At 40.6% G+C, this 23,972-nt stretch overlaps 1 protein-coding gene and 1 non-coding gene across 3 annotated transcripts in view; both read right to left on the reverse strand.

Moving 5' to 3' along the window:
- Positions 1-20,749, reverse strand: part of marchf6 (membrane-associated ring finger (C3HC4) 6) — a 55,415-nt gene extending 34,666 nt beyond the window's left edge. For both annotated transcript variants that reach the window (XM_052016600.1, XM_052016599.1), the window contains exons 1-3: positions 20,447-20,749; positions 4,881-4,977; positions 3,651-3,724 (exon numbers count right to left, since the gene is read on the reverse strand). In XM_052016600.1, coding sequence (XP_051872560.1) covers positions 3,651-3,724; positions 4,881-4,977; positions 20,447-20,465 — 190 coding nt within the window. In that variant the 5' untranslated portion in view covers positions 20,466-20,749. The remainder of the gene's footprint in view (positions 1-3,650; positions 3,725-4,880; positions 4,978-20,446) is intronic.
- Positions 20,750-23,188: 2,439 nt separating this feature from the next.
- Positions 23,189-23,262, reverse strand: trnat-agu (transfer RNA threonine (anticodon AGU)). The gene has a single exon. It is a non-coding gene; the product is annotated as a tRNA-Thr (tRNA).
- Positions 23,263-23,972: the final 710 nt, after the last annotated feature.

The raw sequence follows: 23,972 nt of genomic DNA on the forward strand, positions 1-23,972 counted from the left end.
CATTTGATCTAAATCCTGTAGTGACCTTAGACAACCATCTTCACTGTCCACTATACCATCAATTTTGATGTCATCTGCAAACTATCATGCCAGTTTCATTGTCTTCCAAATAATTATTATACATGACAAACAATAAAGGACCCAATATTGATCCACACAGGAGACCAATGGTTGCAGGTCTCCAGTCTGAAAAGCAGCCCTCCACTGCCTCCTATCACCAAGCCATATATTCTGACCTTCTGGACCAACCTACCATGTGGGACCTTGTCTAAAGACATCTATCAAATCTCCCCTGAACCTTCTCTAAAGAAAACAGCTCCAGCCTCTCTAATCTATCCTTATACCTAAAGTCCCTCATCCCAGAAACCATTCTCGTAAACCTACTCAGGACCCTTCTACTGCCTTTACATTCTTCCTATAATGTGGTGACCAGAATTGAACACAATACCCCAACTGCAGCCAGACCAATGATTTTATGAACATTCAGAATGACTTCCTTACTTTTATACTCTATGCCACTACAGAGGATACCCAGAAATGTGTATGCCTGATTAGTCATTTTCTTAACCTACCTGGCCACTTTATAATTTGTGCAGATGTACCCTTAATATATATATCCTACTGCAATCTATCAGCATCATCTTTGTAGTTCAAATTTTTGTTTTAAGCAAATTTAGAAATTGTGTTGCACCAAGTCTTGATCACCAAAATAGATTTTAAAAAAACACTGATCCCCAGGAAATGCCACAATTCCATTTCCTCCAGTCTAAAAATAACCATTTGTCACGGCCCTGCTGTCCTTACTTAGCCAGGTCCCTATCCATGCCATCAACGCCCCTTCAACTTTACTGATAAACCTGTTACATCATAGTCATATCGCATGGAAACAAGGCATTTGACCCAGCGAGTTTGTACCGGCCATCAAGCACACATTTACACTAATCCCATCTTATTATCCCCACATTCCTATCAAGTTTACCCAGACTCAACTACTCACCTACATATTAAGACCAATTTATAGTGGCCAATTAAGCTACCAACTAGCACATCTTTGGGACATGGGAGGAAACTGTAGCATCCAGAGGAAACTTAAGCAGCCACAGGGAAAACAAGCAAATTCCACAGACAGCAGAACGACTGCACCTGGGTCACTAGAGCTGCAAGGCACAGCTAATGGAGCTGCTGCCATCTTATTAAAAGCCTTCTGGAAGTCCATGTACACCACATTTCAAACAGTGAGTTCCAGACCCCTACTAGCCTCTGGGTGCAAAATGTTTCATCTCTCCTCTAACCCTTGTACCAATTATTTAAAATCTATGCCCCCCAGTCTTTTGACCCTTTTGCTAAAGGAAAAAGATCCTTCCTAAAATAAGAACAGAAAAAGCTGGAAACACTCAGCAGGTCAGGATGTATTTGTAGGAAGAGAAATGCAGAGTTAACCTTTCACGTTGAAGACCCTTCGTTAGAACTGTGAAGGAGACAAAAGAAGCTCGTAAAGTTGGGGGATAGGGGAAGGAAGGAGATGTTTCAGACAGGGCAAAACCAGGGTAACCTTGAGAATAAGCTGTAAACAAGTTTATCTGGTAAATTCAGGTGAGGCTTTACCTCAGTTACAACAGCCCACCCCCACCCTCCCTGCAACTTTACAAGCTTGTGTTTTCTTCCCAGTTCTAATGAACCGTCTTCGAGCTGAAAAGTTAACTCTTTTTCTCAACACATAGATGCCGCCTGACCTACAGAGCATTTCCAACATTTTGTGTTTTCACTTTAGATCTCCAGCATCTGCAGTTTTTTTTATTTTCTAGTTCTTCCTATTTACTCCATTTAGGCCCCTCCACCTTCATTAAGTCTCCATTCTTTCTTCGTTCCAAAGAAAACATTACCAACTTTTCCTATTTTTGCTTATAACTAAAGTTTTCCAGTCCTGAAAATCTTCAATTTTCCTCTGCACCCTTTACAGTACGATCATGTCTTTCCTATAATACTAACTAGTACTGTAAACAGTAATCAAACCATGGTCTAACTAGCATTGTATACAGTTCCAGCATTACACCCCTGGTTTTATATTCTATGCCTCAGCAAATAAAAGAAAGGATCTGTATGCCTTGTTAATCACCTTATCAACTATATCCTACTACCTGTAAGGATTGTTGGCTGCATACTCAAAGGTCCTTTTGTTCCTCCACACCACTCAATATTTTCTCATTTACTTTGTGCTTTCTTTCATGATCAAACAGGTCTGCAGCATTACAGGCAGTAAAGTGATATGCTCTTTTGAGTGTGATTTTCAAGACGAAGGTATATTTCTGACAAAACTCCAACTACTGAGTTACTAGAATTACTAGGAAAAAGGAGATTAATGCAGAATTTGCTTTCATGGCAAAATATAATCATACCAAACATTGCTTGGAAGTGCACACATGCCCCTGCACAATCAGAGAACCAGATCATCGAATTACAGCATCACATAAAAAAAATTCAACCCACCAAGGAGGAAGTGGATGAGTGGACAGATTCTATACCCACTTCAATAACTCTTGATTCAGTGACCAGAGTACAAGCCTGAATGGTTATAAATAAAACTTTACTCAACCCTTTTATGGGACACTCCAGGCTCCACTCTAATAGCATAACAATGATCAAGATTCACCATGTGGGATGTAAAGAAATGGGAAGCAGCACTGTCTGAAGCACAATATTGTAGTATACAAATATAGGAGTTTTGAAATGACACCTTGACAATTCATCTTTTTGGTATTTTAGAGATTACAGAGCAAAATAGCTGGATAGTTTCTCCCCTCATAAATTGTGCATTTTTCTCTTAATTCTTAATTATCCTAGCCATTTAGGCTTGCATCATCTGGTACTGAAATAAAGTAAGAGTATTAAAAATAAAACAAAAATTACAGAGAAACTAACGAAAATCACTTTTAAAAGCAAAAGATGGTGGACAATGGAAATCTATGTAGCTCATTGGACTCTATTCAATAGACAAGTAGGATCAGTCAAAAGTTTCTTGCATCATACAGTTAAATTCAAATAGACTTTGGTGAACCTTAATCTTTTGAAGGGAAAATAATACCCTCAATTTCAAGATGCCAATTATAAAAAGCAACCACTAGGGCTGCAGTTGTACATGCTGAAATTAGGATTAATAAATGGATTAGACAGAAGGAAGAGAACAAAAGTGCAATTAAAGTCATCAGGTTAGATGCCGTTAACAATCTGTGCTATCTATTGACTTCTCAACCAAGCTTTCAGTTGCACTCCAAGTCACTAATAGCCATGTACTCTGGAACCAGAAGTAATCATGCCTAACTCAATTTTAACTAGAACTGAAAAAGTTTACAAAAAATCACACAAGACTAATCTTAACTTAAATATGTGTTCTCCTCCAATTGTTTTATATGCAGGTCTATAACTAAAATTACTCAAGTAAAATACAGTACCCTAAAAAACCAGTGCAAGATGTGAAGTAGTGCATCACAAGTTCTTGATCTAAATCATGCCACTGTGTAGAAGGATATCAAAATAAAAGATACAAGTGACTAGTTCAGAAACTTTGGAGCAGTTGCTACAGATGGTGCATGACCTACAATGAATACATGAAAATGATCAAAGTTAAAAAAGCTACAAAGATAGTTACTTACTTGGTGTAAAAGCAAATCGATGTTTGCATAGTTCACAATATTCTTTTCTGCTGTGTTTGAGCCACTGAACTAAACTGGAAGGAAAATGGAAGGTTAGCAATTCAAAAAATTCTCTTTTTGCAAAAATACTTCAACTGTTTGTTCAGCAAAATAGCTCCTCACACTACTGGTTGGTTACTGAAGGTTACTGGAACCATGTAAAAATTGAATTATTCCCCTTCTGACTCAGCTATACAAGTATTACACAAGCTTAATTTTTTCCTTTCAGGTATTCTCACCTATCAAATCTCTGCTGATATCTGTTCACTATGCTCGTCACAAAGTATCAATTAGTTAACTACCTCCGCAATCAGGGGCGGAGATTGTCAATAAGTGTGTGCATTACCAGTGAGGTCCTCATCCAGTGGATCAATAAATAAAAATAAAATGTTCTTGTCCAAGATAGAAAGTCTCACTTAAATACATACTTGGTGTTTTATGCAGAACTAATGTGCTATATTGTTAAAGATCTTGAGCAGTGGTCTACCAGCTAGTTATCTAATATGTCTGGCAGAAGATTTCACCAATTTGAGGCCAAGCAATCCAAACACCAAATGAACAGCAAAAAAGTTGTTATTATGAAATGTAATCCACTGTCTTAAAAAGGTTGCTGGAAGCAGATTCAATAGCAACTTTCAAGAGACATAGGATAAATACTGGAAGTGGAAAGATGTACAAAGCTATGAGGGAAGAATAGGGGACAGTAGAGAAGATAGACTTCTCCCATTGTATCATTCAACTACTACTTCTTGGTTAAGGATGGAGGAAAAAGAGGGGACTCCTCTGCAACAGGTGATAAAACAGGTTGTGTTGGTAAAGGATTCATACACAAATATTTTGGATGCCCCAAATGAATTCAGTTACTGAATGAGCCTCTATTTACATTTCCAACTTTCAATTTAATGGTTTTTAACATCTTGAAAGTTTATTTCATTACAGAAATCCAATGAAATTAATTTAAATTACTTCAGAATTTGTGATATTCCAACCTTCCAGTTTTTATTTATTGTCACCAGCAAAACCGTTAATTATCTTAAAAAATTATTATTGTGCATATCAACATTCTGATGTTAAGTTGCATACAAATATTTGAAGAAAGTCAACACTGGCAGAGAATTTTCCCTCAATACAAATTAAAATTGGCTGTACAAAACGTAACTACTCCACGCATAAAAATATAACCCAACCTACCATTCCTGATGGATAAATTTTATACTGCCAGTGCACACACAAGGATGGTAAAGTGGTTTATCTGGTGTTCCTTCTGACCGACACACCCGACATATATCTGCAAAAGGGAGGAAAAAAATGAATTTTTGGCATTGAAATTTTGTCACGCACTATTTTGGCATGTTTAATTACATTAAGACAAGCACATTCATATATTTTCATATAGACTAAAAAAAGTAGTGTGCTATCATTTATTCTGATAGTACAAATTAAAATGCATCAACCACAACACAAATAGCAAAACCAGGAGACACAAATGCTGTTCGTGTATACACTAAATGTAAGAAAGCACGAATTCCATTTTCTATAACAGGACACCTGCATTTATTTAGAATGTTTCAGGCTGAAAATGCTCTGTTCATTGTAATTTTGTAGTAACCTTTTACCCCACAGCTACCCCACAGTTCTGATCTCTAGTTTATTGGCAAGAGCTTGCAATTTTCATCCTTTTTAGGAAAAGAAAAGTGGAAAGAGAATAAAACAGGGAATGACATTATCCAAACCCTGCAAACTTAAACTTGATGAGAACTGTTTATAAGAATATACATAATCAGTAAGAAACCAGGAGGACAAAAGCTTTCTACTGATACCTGTGCATGCAAAGACACAATGCTCATTTGAAATGCCGAAGTCTGAGTTTCAGTAGAGTTTAATGCAGTGCATCACTCACAGCATAACAAAGGCCAAGATTCATCACGTGGGGAAACTAGGGAACATGAGATTGTGCCCATTTTCTCAAAACAATAGAAAATACTGCAGTAATCTCAAGACTCTGAATTATAATGTGCTACACATATAAATAACACTTCTCTTTTTTGAAAAAAGAGAATCTAAACTAACTTCACTCTACAATATTTCTAGCAGTCCAAACACAAATGCTACTGCTGGAAAGTACATAACACTGACAATATAGGAAGAAATATTTTTGGACAATGCAAACACTGCTGTATTGCAAAAATTATAAAATAATTGCAGCTCCAGATTAGCAGACCAGGCTCATGTATAGTTCACAATCAATCATAAAATAGTTACTATCTTTCTTCTGAACTAACTTCACTCTACAATATTTCTAGCAGTCCAAACACAAATGCTACTGCTGGAAAGTACATAACACTGACAATATAGGAAGAAATATTTTTGGACAATGCAAACACTGCTGTATTGCAAAAATTATAAAATAATTGCAGCTCCAGATTAGCAGACCAGGCTCATGTATAGTTCACAATCAATCATAAAATAGTTACTATCTTTCTTCTGAAAGACATCAGACTAATTCTAAAAGGCGACCCCCACATTATGTCTGTTCAGGTAATAGAAATTCACTGTTGCAGAATTCTACCTCGCTGCACTCATTTAATGCACAAACGACATTTGATTCCACTCAATTTCTCCAGGTCAAAGGTGTAGTTACAGGAATTCCCATGGCATCAATCTATACCCGACTCTTTGGAATACACAGAACGGTCCTCATTTTAAATCCTACTCAGGGCACCTCACTTGTCTTTTTCTGGCACACTGACGACTGCATTGATGTTGCTTTTTATTCTCGTATGGAACTCAAAAACTTCATTACTTTTGCTGTCAATATCTACCCTGCTCTCACCTTCATATTGTTCATAGAATCAGAGTTCATCTCGAACTCTTCCCTTTTCTGGATTTCTCGATTTCTGGGGATACATTAGCCACCTACATCCAGTAAAAGCCCAAAGACTCCCAAAACCATCTTGACTATATTTGTCCCCACCCTATCTCCTGTAGGGACTCCATCCCATTCTTCCAGTTCCTCCATCTCTACAATATCTGCTCTGATGACAAGACTTTCCGGTACTACCAAAATGTCTTCGTTTTCCCATAATCATGGTTCCTCCACTATTATAGTTCAAGGGCATCTCATTTGTTTCCTATACCTCTGCTCTCAACTTGCCTCTGTCCAGAATAATGATGGGTTACCTGGTACTCATCTACCACCCCAGTGACCGCCACATTTAACAGAGGATACTTTGAATTTCCACCACCTTCAACAATATTTCACCACCTGACACATCCCCTCCCAGCACACCAAAGGGAGCATTCTTTTCATGACTCCCGAATCTATTCTTTCACCTCTACCAATCATCACCTTCTCACAACATTTCCCCCAAGTAGCAGGGGGAGACTCAACACCTGTTCACTTTAATTCTCTATCCTACTCTTATTCTGATTTGTCTGTGTACCTTCATGTACTATTCCAATGAGGTCCAATGTAAGCTCGAGGAATAGCACCCTATCTCCCATGTGGGTAGTTGCAGTCTTTGGGACTCGCTAATAAATTCATTAATTTCAGGTAACTTGCCTTTTTTGTTTGTATGAGAACTGACCATTTGTACTGTATTATCACCCATCTGTGATAGTAGGCTAGACTTTCCTTTCTCTATAGACAGTGCCAAATCTACTCGATGTTTCCAGAATTCCCCTTATTTTCAGTTCTCAAAAACAGCTCTGACTTGCACTTCACAGCTTTTACATGCCCCTTTGTTTTCTCTCGTTTCCCCCAACTGCCCTCATTAATCTACCAAACAGACACGTTAACTGTGAATAACTTGAACAACCATGACCTCATCCTATCAGAGATATTCCTTTTGTCCAATCCATCTGTCCACAACGTACTCTGCAACTTAAAGTAATTTTTTTTCTCATTTTGAAATAGTTCTGATACAGGGTCTTCAACCCCAGAAACACTTACTCTGTTTTTCTTTCCACTTATGCTGTGGGACCTGCTGTGTTTTTAACATTTTGTGTTTCTATTTCATTCGTGTACATGTTGGCTTCTTACTGCTATTTCATTGCTACATCTACATAAAGATAAATTATATCTTACACGTGCTTCCCATCTGCAAAACCATACAACTAAATGTCAGAAGGCTAATAAATTCTGTGTCATAATTCCAGGGTATTTTTAATAACGGAAACTGCTTACTAAATGTCACGTTCATATGTACCCTTAGTAGCAGCAGCTCTTTAGCTTTATCAAATACTTCGTAAAACTTGTGTCTGCCAAACAATTTTTCATGAAGAAATATTCCAGTTAAAACTCACAAAAGCTGTTTCTCATATTATACCTAGATGTCAGAGGTGAATGGACTATGAGCAGCTCAGTTCCCAGCATATTTAATTTAATTTCATCAAATGAATACTCTTCCAAATCTAGAGCACTACAAAAGTAAGTTTCCAATTACCTTTCCACAACCCAAGCTTATAAAATTGTAGAAGTAACAATGAGTTACTATTCTTGTGGGAAATCTGCAACTAGCATAATTATTAGGGAACACAATGCTCCAAAAAAAATGGACACAAGGTGGCTACTTGCAATAGCATCTATTGGTGGTGCTGTGGGCAGCAATAAACTCAATTTTACCAAGGAAATATGGGCACAGGGGAGAAAGGTTCGATTGTATGACTTTCCTGGAATAAATTATTTTAAAATAATTTTTAATGAGGGAACTTTCACCCCTGTCTGTGCTGGGTTCAAATTGGGTGCTAAACAGTCATATCCAGCTGAGCAATACCCAAACCAATTAGTTTGGCATACATGCTATTTAAAATTGAGATAATGGAAATAACATTTACACTGAAAAAAAACTGCAATAAAATTCCTACCCGATGGAAATTAAGGTGAAATTAAAAGAGAAGAATGCTGGAAACACTTAGCAGGTGGAAAGAGAAGTCTGAGACCTTTTATCAGAAATTAAGGTGACTATGTACAATTCTCAAAGGGCTTGCCACAATGTTTATTCCAATTAAATCGAACTTCAAAGGCAAAATTAAGAGAACAGATGGAAATGAAAAGTACAAAGTTTTGTGTAATGTTCTTACAGATTATGCTCCGATTTGCTTAAAAAGACATTATGATCCAGGCTAAAGCAACATGCATAATTTTACTACGAGCTCAAGTCCGATTACATCAAGTGGAACTACGCACAGGATGAAATCGTAATTTCTTTGATCAGAACTGCAGAACATTTGGATATCTTATTGTGGGTTGAGCATTCCACAAAAGGTCTGAAAAATTTTTAAATTTCTACCCCTCCTCCAGAAAAGAAATTGCACTTCTTGGGGTTTCCTGTGTATTTAACACGTATAGCACAAGACAGTTTAAGGAAATTGTCTGTGTATAGTCATCTTCAGTGTGAATGGATGATTTTCAATATTTATCTTCTGAGATTGGTTTATACCACATTACAGCCAAGGAAATACCTGATGTAATGAGACACAATGGTGTCCAGAATTAATACCGAGGATTCCCAGGGTCACTCTCTCCCTTCCATATACCATTAAGTTATCCCCCAAGGTACGTTTCTGTCCATCTGGTGCCACAGTCCATATCTAGGAATGGTCTTGGCTAAACTGACCCCAAACTAAAACTGGGCTTTCAGGCAGCATTATGGCCATCAGCAGAACTGTATCCCTCCTCCCCATTCCACCATTACCATTGAGCAGATGATCAAGCCTGGTTAAATAAGACTTGGAAAAGTACATTTGGAACAGCCACCTACATACATAATAATCTGAAAGTTAAAAGGTTGCATAAATGGTAAACAACAGAACAGCTTGTTGTAAAATAAAAGTTATGGGATTCCACAACCAACTAATGGGATCACATTCTCAGTGTCTGCCAAATCCAATCATGAATGTTGCAGAACAGTCTCCTCCAGTTCTAACACTCAAACTTAGCACTGCCCAAGACAAAAGAGCCAACTTGCTCTAACTTATCCAACAACTTTTGATACACTCCTAAAAAGTGCAACAGAATAGCTGCAGTGTGCATTATCTACGCCCATTAGTTTAAAAACGGCAAGGGAAACAGAGGCCCTGTGAATTAAGGGGAATGCATGATCCCAAGTCAGGAGGCATGGGATCCAGGGAAACTTGGCTGTGTGAATGCAGAATTGGCTTGCCCATAGAAGACAGAGGATGGTGGTAGATGGAGTGTACTCTGCCTGGAGGTCACAGGGATCTGTTCTGGGACCCCTGCTCTTTGAGATTTTTATAAATGACTTGAATGAGGATGTGGAAGGGTGGGTTAGTAAGTTTGCTGATGATACAAAGGTTGGTGGTGTTGTGGAGAGTGTAGAAGGTTGCTGTAGGTTACAACAGGATATTGACAGAATGCAGAGTTGGGCTGAAAAGTGGCAGACGGAGTTCAACCTGGATAAGTGTGAAATGATACACTTCGGGAGATCAAATTTGAAGGCAGAATACAAGGTTAATGGCAGGACTCTTAGCAGTGTGGAGGAACAAAGGGATCTTGGGATCCACATCCATAGATCCCTCAAGGTTGCCACACAGGTCGATAGGGTTGTTAAGAAGGTGTATGGAGTGCTGGCCTTCATTAGTCGGGGTATTGAGTTCAAGAGCCATGAGGTGATATTACAGCTCAATAGACCTCCGGTCAGACCACACTTGGAGTATTGTGTTCAGTTCTGGTCACCTCATTATAGGAAGGATGTGGAAGCTTTAGAGAGGGTGCAGAGGAGATTTACCAGGATGTTGCCTAGATTGGAGAGCATGTCTTATGAGGATAGGTTGAACGAGCTAGGGTTTTTCTCTTTGGAGCGGAGGAGGATGAGAGGTGACTTGATAGAGGTGTACAAGATGATAAGAGGCATAGATCGAGTGGACAGTCAGAGACTTTTTCCCCAGGGCGACAATGGCTAACATGAGGGGACATAATTTTAAGGTGACTGGAGGAAGGTATAAGGGGATGTCAGTGGTAAGTTTTTTTTTACACAGAGAGTGGTGGGTGCGTGGAACGCACTGCCGGCAGAGGTTGTATGGGCAGATACATTAGGGACATTTAAGAGACTCTTAGAGAGACACATGAATGATAGAAAAATAGGGGGCTATGTGGGAGGAAAGGGTTAGAAAGATCTTAGAGCAGGATAACATGTCAGAACAACATTGTGGACCGAAGGGCCTGTACTGTGCAGTAGTGTTCTATGCAGACAACAAAGGTCCTGTTAGTTCAGAGTCAGAGTAATAACAGCAGTGAGTGAGATGCTCTGGCTCCTATAGAATGAATTCATCTCCATTGACCTAAAAATCATACTTGGACCCTCCAACCCACTGTTGAAGAATATCTGCTGATATATGACAACACTGAGAAGGCAGCTGAATATTCTCTGGCTCATCCTGTGAAGCCCACGTTCCTTGAATGAATATAGATATATAAAAATTTTTCGTAAATGTTTCTGGCCTCATTACAGCCTCAGCCTATGGAGAAAAGATGAAATGAGTGTAACTGCCCTTGACATTAAAGCAGCATTTGATCAAGTATGGCATCAAGGAGCCCTGGCTAAAATGGTGTCAATGGGAATCAAGGGGAAAACCCTCTGCTAGTTGGAATCATAGCTAGCGCAAAAAAAGATAGTCGTGGTGCTTGGAGGTCAATCATCTCAGCCACAGGACAACACTGCAGGTGTTTCTCTGGTAGCATCCTTGGCCCAACCACCTTCAGCTGCTTCATCAATGACCTTCCTTCAATCAGAAGGTCAGATGTAGGGATGTTCGCTGATGGTTGCACAATATGCAGCACCATTCACCACTCAGATAATGAAGCAGTCAATATCCAAATGCAGCAAGACCTGTGCAATATCCAGGCAAGGGCTGATAGGTGGCAAGTAAAAGTCATGCCACGCAAGGGCCAGGCAATGACAATATCCAACAAGAGAAATTCCAGCTATCCCCTGACATTCAATGGTATTATCATCACTAAATCCCCCACTATCAATATCCCAGGGGTTACCATTGACCAGAAACTTAACTGGAGTAGCCATATATACAATGTAGCTACAAGAGCAGATCAGAGACTAGGAATCTTGCGGCGAGTAACTCACCTCCTAACTCCTCAAAGGCTGTCCACCATCTACAAGGCTCAAGTCAAGAGTATAATGGAATACTCTCCACTTGCCTGGATGAGTGCAGTTTTAACAAACACTCAAGAAGCTTGACACCATAGAGAACATGGCAGCCTACTTGGTAGGCACCCTATCCACAACCATTCACTCACTCCACCACCAACGCACAGTAGCAGCAGTTTGTATCATCTACAGAATGCACTGCAGCAACTCACCAAGACTCCTGAGACAGCACCTTTCAAAGCCACAACCTCTACCAGGCAGAATGACAAGGGCAGCAAAAGCACGGGAACGCCATCACCCGCAAATTGCCCTCCAAGCCACACACCATCCTGACTTGGAAATATATCACTGTTCCTTAACCGTTGCCGGGTGAAGATCCTGGAAGTCCCTCCCAACAGCACTCTGGGTACATATACTCATACCTCAAGGACTGCAGCAGTTCAAGAAGGCAGCTCACCACCACCTTCTCAAGGGCATCTAGGGATGGGCAATTAAATGTTGGTTCAGCCTGTGAAGCAAACATCCCTTTAATGAATTTATATTAAAAAAATTCTCATAAAAGGTTTCTGGCAGATGTTTGTGGGGTCTAGGCAATCCTACACTGGGATAAATTGAGCAGCTAGAAGCTGGAGAGCATGAGGGAAATAGAAAGGAAAAGGACATCAGCAGGAGATGAAGGAAAAATGAAAGAAATGAAAAAAGAATCCAAAGGAAGGAGACTGAAGGAGGCAGTTAAGGGCGGGATAGAACAGAGGGTGGGGAGAGAAATGAAGCACAGATGGGATCAGGGTGGGAGAGTGCCGAGAAAGGGAGGCCAAAAGAAGGATATGGGAAAGAGCATCTGTATCCATGTGTACCTGTCAACTGGGTGATTGCTCCAATCAGCTTGGACCCAGATCACCCTTTCAAGCCCACTCAGTAGCTTGCATGCAGTAGCCACCTCATGTTAAGGGAATTCCCACAGGCATCTTGTACAACTCAAAATTCAAGTGGAGGAGAGTTATCCTCAACTGAAGGGGACTGTTTAAGCAGCACCATCTTAAGCCATCAGTACCACGATTTGGCAACCTTATTTTACAGCACCCTTAAATCTATACCTTTAAAAACCCTAGCAGGAAGAGGGGGAACAAAATAACCTGCAAGCCTCCCCAAGGCACAGACCACCCTAATTAGCAGCTTTATAGCCAAATCTTTATCAGTGCTAGAACCACGCATCTATAGTACTGTAAGAATACTTTCACCACAAGGATAGCGATTCAAAGGGGCAACATCACCACATTCTCAAGGACAACTGAGAAAAGCAAAAAAAAAGCCTGATTTTATAAACAACAGGCATTTGATCTCAAATTTGTTAAAGTTACCTTGCATTTCATTTCTCCTCAGAGGGAGGAAAATGAAATAAAAAGTAAAATTAGCTCACTGGTACCTGTGGATATTTGCACATACCAGCTGGGAAAAGGACTCCAAACGTATTGCTCTTTGACTTATAGTAAATTATACTGTGATAAACCAGATAGTTTCAGACCCAAAATAATCAAGAGTTTCTCTTTCCACAAATGCTGCCTGACCTTTTGAGTATTCCAGCATTTATTTTCATTTCTAGCATCTGCATTTTTTTTCCATTTGCAATAGAAAATCTGAAGAGTTTCAAGGAGGATTCAAGAGCATTGAGTTCTCAAATTTATAATATTCCTCTTGACTAAGATCTAATGTTTGTTATGATTCACATAATTTTTTTTTACATGGCACACTAGAATGACATTCTGCATTCCAAATATTATAAATACTTTAGAAGGTTTAAATAAGAGTTATTTATTGACATCCAACTTTACTGAAAACATTGCCACGTTCACATTTGTTTTACAGCCACCCTTCCTGGTCATTTCCACAAATGTTCCAACTCACCTCATTCTAACCAAAGTACATTCCTTACACACAAATACATTTATGCCAGGAAACAAAAGCAAACAAATAAACTTCACATACATTGGAATCATGCCCTAGGAAGTATTGTAGCTGAAAATATGAAAGCCTGAAGCATCTACAATTTGAATGTTGTTTGTATACCAAGTTTTCTTCTTAGGCAGTCCCTTAGGATCGAGGATGACTTACTTCCACTTTGGTTCTGTGAGATTCTGAGGTGGCTGTTGAGGCCAATGTGGGAATTGCAGACTCTTCCAAAGATGGGGCAAGCATGTGGGTAGTGTGAAGATGGAGCACTTCTTTCACCATTTACATAGAGCTTCTGTGCACTCTCAATACTATCTTGACTGCTCCTTCTCCACTTTGGGTGGACATATGCATGAATTCCCAAAAAAAAGAGGGACCCTACAAACCCCACCCCCAGGTTTCTTCCTGCAACAGAGCTTGAAATAGGAATGGAGACACAAGAGACTGCAGACAGAGGGTCTCAACCCGAAATGTCGATCGCCCGTTTCCCTCTATAGACAGTGCATGACCTGCTTGAATTACTCCAGCAGCTTTTGTGTTGCTTGAAATAGGAATGTCTGTTTCAGGAGTCTGGTGTTGGGCACACAAACTATATAGTCTGCCCACTGAAACTGACTGGAGTGTACCTAGGGCCTCGGTGCTGGGAAGTTAACTTGGGAGAGACACCGATACAAGTTCACTTATCCTTCCAGTGAATTTGAAGGATTTGATAGAGGACCTCTGTCTTGTGGACATTAAGTTTAAGGCCCAACCTCTTGTATGCTTCAGTGAATGAGTTAACAATGGCTTGGAGCTTGGAGACCCAGCACACCTGAACAAAAGTGTCATCTACAGCAGTTTGACTACTCAGGTTGAAGTGACCTTGGTTCTGGAGCGTAGTTACTACAAATTGAATTGTACAGGGTACTGGTGAGGCTGCACCTGGAGTATTGCTTGCAGTTCTGGTCTCCTTACTCGAGGAAAGATATACTGGCTTTGGAGGCGGTGCAGAGGAGTTTCACCAGGTTGATTCCAGAGCTGAGGGGGTTAGCCTCTGGGGAGAGATTGAGTCTCGTGGGACTATACTCACTGGAATTCAGAAGAATGAGAGGGGATCTTATGGAAACACATAAAATTACAAAAGGAATAGATAATGGCAGGAAGATTGTTTCCACTGGTCAGTGAGACTAGAACTAGGGGACAAAGCCTCAAAATTTGGGGGAACAGATTTAGGATAGAGATGAGGAGAAACTGCTTTTCCGAGAGAGGAGTGAATCTGTGGAATTCTCTGCCCAGGGAAGCAGTAGAGGCTACCCCATTAAATATATTTAAGACACAGTTAGATTTTTACATAGTAGGGGAATTAAGGGTTATGGGGAAAAGGCAGATAGGTGGATCTAAGTCCACAGCCAGATCAGCCATGACCTTACTGAATGGTGGAGCAGGCTCAACAGGCCAGATGGCCTACTCCTGTTCCTATTTCTTATGAACAGATTCCCAGTAATTCTGAAGATTAGCTCCTCTCCTATTGGGAAGTTTGTTGAAGGCGAGGCACAGAATTAGATTTCGATTCATATTAATCCTCACAGTGTTTTCAGATTTCAAAGAGATGATGCAACTCTACCAATTTGTAATGGAAGTTATAACTCTCATATTGAGCTTCACTGCATGGATCTTCAAGAATCTGGTACCATCATAATGTTTCAGGGATCCATAGCTCTTTTAAAATAACAAGTTCACCTGCTTGTTGTGATAAACTTGTATATTACTAAATTCATCAATGATGTTTAAATTAGGCTTAACTGAAGACTCTGAGCTTCTAGAAAAAAGCCAGTAACACTCAGGTCAGACAGCACCCGTATTTCTAATGAAAGACCAATGACTGATATACCAACTGCTTTTTTCTCTGACTTGCTGAGCAGTTCCAGCATCTACAAATGTTTTTCCAAATCCCCAGCATCCACTTTTTTTTTTGATTTTGTATTCTATACCAAGTCTGTTCAAACTGTGGCCCAGGGCATTGATGGCTTCACTCTTAGAAGTCAGACAACTCAGTTCTACTTGTTTATATTTCTTACTAGTTTATTTCTTCCTTTGAATGAGTGCTCTTAGCACTGCCTTCTCATTGATGAATAACCCAAAATAAAATCACTGAAATTAATTCACTCAACTATGAAATGGAAGTAGTAAAAGCAAAATCAATTTAAACTTTGTAGAGACAAACCTCAAGATTCCAAGGTGTGCACACAATTACCCATGCACGAGGACAAAGAAAATAAAGCTTAGCCAATGAGGTCAGCTAAAGAGACAAAGTTATTCCCAAATTTGATCTTCAATTTATTCTAAATTAGCTTACATCAGTCAGCATAGTGGTCCACTACTATAGATTCTTCCTCTGGGATTTGGAAAGTAAATTTGGCTAGGGTTTACTACTCTCAATTGTAATTCAGTTTATTCATTGGCCTACTTAAATTGCAGTATTGTGGAAAATGCAGAAACCTCTATTGTAATGCAGCAAATCCCATGATCGCCAACCATAGATTTTAAAAGGTCACCTGCAGTCCAATTCCATGAGTCTCTGGCCTCATCCTCCAGCAACTTTACCACTATTTAAATGGGGGCTTAATTATAAAATTATGAGTACCTTATGGGGAAAGATCAGGTTCTCCTGCAAATCCCCCCACTATTGACCAACATGTAATGATTCTGGATGCGAGGAGAGCAAATAGCACTAAAAATATAACTATTGAAAGGGATTTTTTTTAAACTGCAGTGTCACTTCCATATTATCTAATGCCCCAACACCCAAAATCACGGCTACCACTACAGCTCTAGCCAACGTTAAAGTAGCGTAACATTAAAGCCTCCTCAGGCACATAATAAAACAGCAAATGCACCAAGGAAACACAATCTCCAAAATCAAACCACAATATGTAACCAAACATTAAGAGAATAAAAGCCCAAGAAATGGGAGCAGAAGGCCATTTGGCCCTTTGAACTAGCTCCACCATTCTTCAAGATGATGGCTGATCTTCCACCTCAATGCCAGTTTCCTACAAAATCCCCACATATCTAGCTTCCCTAAATACCTGGATGTCTATTGACCAGTTTTGAATGACAGGGTGGAGCCTCCACAGCCTTCCTAGAAATTCAACTGCATAATGCCATTTTCTCAAAGTTATGCAAATGAAAATCAATTCTGTCCACAGTGAAGATGAGACTGCAGATGCTGGAACCTGGAGCAACAAACAACCATGGAGGGGGAGCAGTGAGAGAGGAGCTCACGGAATTCCCCGAGAGAGGAGGAAAAGGTGGAAAATTCCTTTCCCTCCACAGATGCTATTTGACCAGCTGATTTCCTCCAGCTCTCCACAGTGAAAAATGGAATACTGACCATTTCCAGATCAGGGTCACACTGAATAACATTCTTCCACATACAACAAAGCTTCTTGAGCATTGTCTGGGAAATCTGGCCAATGAGACAGCGTGGTCCATTCTAGAATAACATGGCTTTCCCAACACAGAGCCAGACTGGGATACCTGGCAAGCAACGGAATTACATTCCTTCAGCATTCATTCCCAGCAACCCTCCCTACCCCACTGATCATCTGTTACAATGTGCAAGTTACCCCTGACCCAATGTTGATTTGCTGCCCACAGTCAATCCCGCTCACCACACCCCAATTTTAAGACTACCGGTTTCATTTTCTTGATTTCCTCCACCAACCCCCACTACCACTAACTGCTGATTTCCGCAACTACCCCAAAGAATCGGTCTCAATCTATACACCATCATCATCTAAACTACAGGGATGCAACAGCTTCCTCCCTCAACAGGGTGAATCAGGCACGTGGCCACTGTCCCATCCAGCATCCTAACTCAAAAATTCCAACCTCCATAAGCAGTACTGGCAGCACATTGTGTGTCAAAATTTTCAAAACCTGGTTGCACCCAGAGCCTCATTTTCAAGCACAGCAGAAGTTTTCAGCAGAAGGCCAATACGGTCTGCTGTGTTCATCTACCACCAGAAATTCTAAGCATCTCACATAATGCCACTCACACATTGGATAACAACTGAAGCACTGTGGCACCACTTAATATCCTTCAAAACGTTATTATTATACTTCTTATAAATATGAAGTAAATCTATGGTTATGAAGTTCTAACAAATGATTATAGAAGCCACTTATACAATAATATGATGCTAAGACGTACATTTGTGTTCTGTAATGCAAGTACAAATTTGCCAATTTCAAAGTTAGTGATACAAAATCACCCACAACAAAAGATCACACACCTCTTCAATTTCATGCTAAAGACAACAACAGTAAAATGTTCTAAACAAAAATCATACACAAAGATTTTTATTAGTAGTATGGGTAACTGATATAACTTTGCTAACTCTCAGGATTTTTACAGGCCTTTTTCTGACTTGTCACAAGTCAACAGGATTCTTTGCCATAATGATTTTTAATCATGGAAGAAAATAATGCAGGCTAAATATCCAGCTCCCTACCTTTTGTTACATGAATATTATGCTCATAAACTTTAGAATCATGGCAACACCTTTTAGCATTCATATATACAGAATTCCAAGACAGAGGTGCTGCTGCAGCTGGCTTTAGCTAGAATTTTTCAACTATCTCGACGTAGTTTTCAAACAATACCAACAAATGCCATAATATTGCAGAATTTCAGAAGGAAACCTAAAATAAAGAGTTATACTCAAGTAACAAAAGCACCAATGTAAATGTTTATGGATCAGAGAATAGCAAAATCTCTAAATGTTTCATAACACCGCTGAATGTATTGGTATCACTCGATTTTTTTTGTAGCAAGCATCAGATTCACAACACAGATCAATTCCAATGGCTAATTAAACAAACATGAAAACCCCAAACCCTCTGGGAAGTCACAACAGCCATCATTCCGACTGCACCTGCATTAGACTCATGTGAATCAGCAGCATAGTGCCAACTTCTTCCAGTTACGCTGGGAAATCTACTGAGCAGTGACTTTATTCATTCTAGGACAGGAAAGACCCCGAGATAGGCATGTTTCAGGTAATTTACATCCTTGAATTCATAGAATTAAATTAAACATAGTTAAGTTAGCTTCAAACAATTAAATGTTAACTATATTAAGTGCTTAAACACAAGTTTGAGTTTGATTTTTTAAAAATATGATCACTTAAATAATTTTTCCTAAATTTGTGAGATTAGAGCTAAAAATCACAGACATTCATAGTCCTTTGACAGGTGGGATAAGCATTTTCTAGCGTGTGCATTACGACTACTAGTAGCAGGGTCTCCAGTTTCTGAGAGTCTGTGCCGAATACTTGAGTTCTGTTTAGAATCAATTCTCTGTTCCTTACTTTGAACAAAGTTGCTTTTAAAGTCAGATTGAAAGTAGCTTGAGGGCAAAGAAAAACATACATCAATTTTGTTTAACAAATGAATTGGCTTCAGATATTATTGTCAAAGGAAAAATGTTCAATAAATATCTGAAATATTTCACTGTAAAGCATCCTTTTTGTGAAGATGCTAGGAAGGCCAAAGGAATTCTCATTCCCTGCAGTGCCCAACAGCAGCTTGAGCAGCAATAAATTGCCACAAGGATAAGGATGTAAACAAAGCAGTTGCCAACCTACTGACCGGCAGGTTGGACAGAACCAACTTGTCACATGCAGGACAGTGTTAAACTTTAACAAATTTGTGCTCAACACAAACATGAAAGTAACATACCTGAAAATTTCTTCATGTTGTACAGTATTAGAAAAGGCTTCTCATTTGTGTGTATTCCCCAAGCACCACCCCCAAAATAATACATAATCCTACAATTATGTAAAATTATAAACATAATTATAAGCAGCAATCTAATGAAGAGATTCACTTTACAACTATCCACGAGAAAACTCCGTGAATTCTAAATGTCCCAATGATGATTTCAGGACTTGCACTTACTTGCCTCCTACAAATTGTTTTACCTCTACAAAGTACACTATTATTCAAGTTGATTAATCCTTTAAATTTGAAACTCACTGAAAGCTGCCATAACACAGCAAGACAACAGAAAGCAACATGACCAACAATTTCTTCTTACCAGTACCTGACTACTTCATTAAAATGCATATTCAGGGCAAGTCTACCAGTTTTTGGTCACCTCTCCCAACTTTGACTGCTTTAGATTTGGCACCCTTTATTGGGAGGCGGTGATGAACACTATTTTAAGGCGTTGGTCAATGCAACATATTATTTTCTTGCCTTGATAAAAGTTTTGCTTTCATAGCAAGTTCCACGTTGAACAATATCCCAACAGTACTTCCCGGGCAGTGGTGAAATGCCTCCATTTGTTGCTGAGACCGCGTGTCCCTTTGGAAATCCACCTTGTATGAAACGTCAGCAGAAGCAAGGCTGAATCTTTGCCCCAATGCAACCGCCCCCACCCATCCCTCGGACACAGACCATCACTTGATTTAACCCCCTTATGCTACCATCACGTATTTTGGGGGAGGGGGGGGGCGAAGGTTTAGGACTATTTGCCCGATCCGAACCATCCCCGAACAGCGAAGCCGCGGCCTGGGCTTCGGTTGCAGAGAGATGCCGCCTGCCGGGGCTGGTGAGTGGCCTACTCCCTTGCCCCGATCCCCGGCCTCGCCTGATCTCCTCTCCCCGGGCCCAACCCGGTCGCCTTTTTCTCACCTTCCTCGGTGCTCTCCATGGCGGCCCGGCAGAACGAAGGCTTGCACTGGCCGGCGGTGGTGGTGGAGGAGGGGGGCGGCGGGGGCTAAGCCCCCGGGCTCTCTGCCGGTATTCGGTGTGGCTGCGTCCCGGCCCGGCCCGAACCCGCCGCCACAGTCAGTACGCGAGGGACGGCGGTGCGACGCGCAGTACCATTTACGGCCGGAGCGTCTGCGCCCCTGCGGCCCACAGCGCCTCCCGGTGGCGGGCGTGCGGGGGCCACCGAGCACACGCTGCGGTGGGCTCAACCCCTCACCAACGTGCAGCGAGTGGGGCTGCACCAACACCTATGTAAACTGTGCAAGCTATGCTGTGACATCCAGCACTGGGAAATTAAAAAAAATACTCTTGGACATCTGCAGAGATGAAAAGGCAGGACTAGGAAGGAGGAGCCGACTTTTGGGTCTGCCTCAACACACACAAAATGCTGGAGGATCTCAGCAGGTCAGGCAGCATCTCATGGAGGGAAATAAACAGTTTCGGGTCGAGACCCTTCATCCATAGATGCTGCCTGACCTGCTGAGTTCCTCCAGCATTTTGTGTGTGTTGCTCTGGATTCCAGCGTCTGCAGAATCTCTTGTGTCTCTGTTTTGGGGTCTGTCTTCTCAGTTGGACGTGAGAGAACCCTTGGCACAGAACAACTTCACTGTTCCTCTCTGGTGTCCTGGCCAAGACTCCTTTAGCTGTTTTGTCATGGCCTAAGCGGACACTTAACTTCCTTCATTGCCTTGTGAGGGTGATGGCAAACTGCCTGGCTGTTTTACTTTGTGGTGAAGATTACTTCCACCACAACGTTGAATGTTGCGCAATCATCAGCAGACATTCCTACATCTGACCTTAACGTGGTCAGATGTAAATAGCTGCATTTGTCTTTGCTGTGTGTGAACAAGGAATATATAGATTATTTCCCAAATTTCCAGATGAATACCAGTGCCCTAATTGTACTGGAACAGTTTGGGTAAAGAGAGATGGAGCAAATTCTGAGCATGTAGGGCCCACAAGCTTTGTTGTATGCAGCACACATAAGCGAATGTGGACATTAGGTAGAGTGAAGCAAAAACAGAAGCCAGCAGAAACACTCAACGGAACAAACAGGCTCTCTGGAGAGAGAAACAGAGGCCTGAAACGTTGACTCTGTTTCTTTCTCTACATGTGCTTCATGACTTGCTGAGTGTTTCAAACATTTTCTGTTTTTGTTTCAGATTTCCAGCATCTTCAGTTGTTTGCTTCAGGTACGTAGAGTGAACCAAATTCGTTGAGGACAGGCTTCAGTGATGGTAAGGAACCAAGGAGGAGACCGAAACTTGAAGACAGTTTCAGCAGATTATTTTTTGGTATATTCTTAATGCTATTTCTCTAAATTCCTAATTGAACCATGGTTGGTTCCCTGCCTTGATAGTAAAGGTACAACAATGGATATTCCAGGTCATGAGGTCAGAGATTATGATGGAACACAATTCTGCTCCTGCTGGTGATTCGCAGCAAGTTACAGATGCCAAGGTTTGAGCTGCCAGATCTATTCTGAGTCCATACTATTTAGCATACAGTAATGCCACACAAAAGGGAAATGCTCTTAGCATGAATACATAATTCAATCATAATTTAGTCTCCACAAAGACTGTGCCAGTCACTCCTTTATATATACAGGAACACAAGAAAATAGGAGCAGGAGTAAGCCACCAGGCCCCTCAAGCCTGTCCCCCCTTTTAGTATGATCATAGCCTCAACTCTTCTGTGCCATTTCCCCATAACCCTTTCAAACATTTATCTACCTCCACCTTAAATATATCTAATAATCTGGCTACCACCACCCTCTGGGGCAGAGAATTCCAGAGATTCCATTACCCTCTGAGAGAAGAAATTTCTATGCACCTCATTTGTAAATGACCAGCTCCTTACTTTGTAGTTATGTCCCCTTGTTTGTGACTGTTCCACTAATTTAACTATTGCCACAACAGGGAATGGTAGATTAATGAGGATGAAGTCTAAAAATGTTTTCCTTGTGGGATGGTTACTTCATTTCGTTGCTGCTGCTTGCTATCCCCTCCGATCCATTTCTCAATTTTGGAATTAATTAAGTCAGTAAACCTGCGCTAGGCCTGACCTGGTGCAAGTTCAGTCTTCTGCAGGGAAATTGCAGGATGTTGGTGCTCTGCCAGTGGATTCCAAATGCCCGCGGACAGTCCAATGTCCGAGGGCATTTGGAATGACATTGGCAAGGTTCTCCCAGGGAACTCACGTGAGTGTTTTATATCGTTAGTATGGCTTACCCCATAAAAGCAAATATTGTGTACCTGCGCTTTAAGGGAACTAGATTTTAAATTGAAAGTTAAGATGGACAAAAAATGATGATTTATTGTTATTTAATAAATATGTAATTTGCATTAATTTGCAGAAATTAGCTGTAAAAATATCATGCCTAAAGCAAGATTCCTCAATTCTGTCAAGTGAACCGAGGCTAAGGACGAAGAGATGGAAATTCCCATTTATCACCCAGAATAGTTTCCAATCTTCTACTGTTACAAAATAATATTTCACCCGGTGGTGCCCAAACAAAAGGTCCAGACAGTATGACTTACAGAACAGCCAACTCTGCCAAATGGTTTAATACTATAAAATTTTGGGGATTTAATACTTATTTTTTTAATAATTTTCAGAAATGCTAAATTTGCAAAAACGTCTGAGGTTCGGGACCTCAGCAGCAGGCACCGCTGGGATTCGAACCCAGGATCTCCTGTTTACTAGACAGGCGCTTTAACCAACTAAGCCACGGCGCCGCTATAGCAGCTTGGCTTCAAGACTCCCAAACATTGACTGCCGCACATTAAATAGTTTACAATTGTCTTTAATATTTTCTGTGTTGTTTTAAATTCAATAGCGCACAGGTGGACGTCCCTAATAAAAATAATACATAGTGCTGGGATGGGGAATGCCATTCATGCAACACCGTTCAGAACGCTGCATAAGAAGGAATCACCAAGCCACTGGAGCACACGCTGGCCCGGGACCGTAGATGGTGGGAATGAATGATTACCAGCCCGCGTGTCTAGGTGCTCACGCAGCAAAGCCCATGCATCCCCAACACCACAGCCCTAGCTCTTCGTGCATTGGACAGTGTTGTGCATTACTTAGAAAACACTCCTCTGCTGAGTTGGCATTCCCTGGTACTTGCATTCACTCAAGTAAAACCACAAGCTGCAAAAAGCTGGAAGCAAAAAGTCAGGCATTCATATTGGTTTTGGAAGGCGTTGACTGATCATTGGGATCCCGAATTTCTTGCAGACCTCCGGGAAGTGCAATTTTCTTTTATATTTCTATTGTTTCTATATAAATTTATATTTTATTTCCCTTTAAAAAGTCTCCGTACCATTTTATGTCCTCCAGCAAAAAGCAAAACAAAATGTAGATATTTGAAATCCAACATAAAAACAGAAATTGTTGAAACTACTCAGCAGCTCAGGCATTGTCTGTGGAGCGAAAAACAGTT

This window comes from Pristis pectinata, chromosome 5 (assembly GCF_009764475.1).
Source record: "Pristis pectinata isolate sPriPec2 chromosome 5, sPriPec2.1.pri, whole genome shotgun sequence".
In the NCBI taxonomy this organism is placed as follows: Eukaryota; Metazoa; Chordata; class Chondrichthyes; order Rhinopristiformes; family Pristidae; genus Pristis; species Pristis pectinata.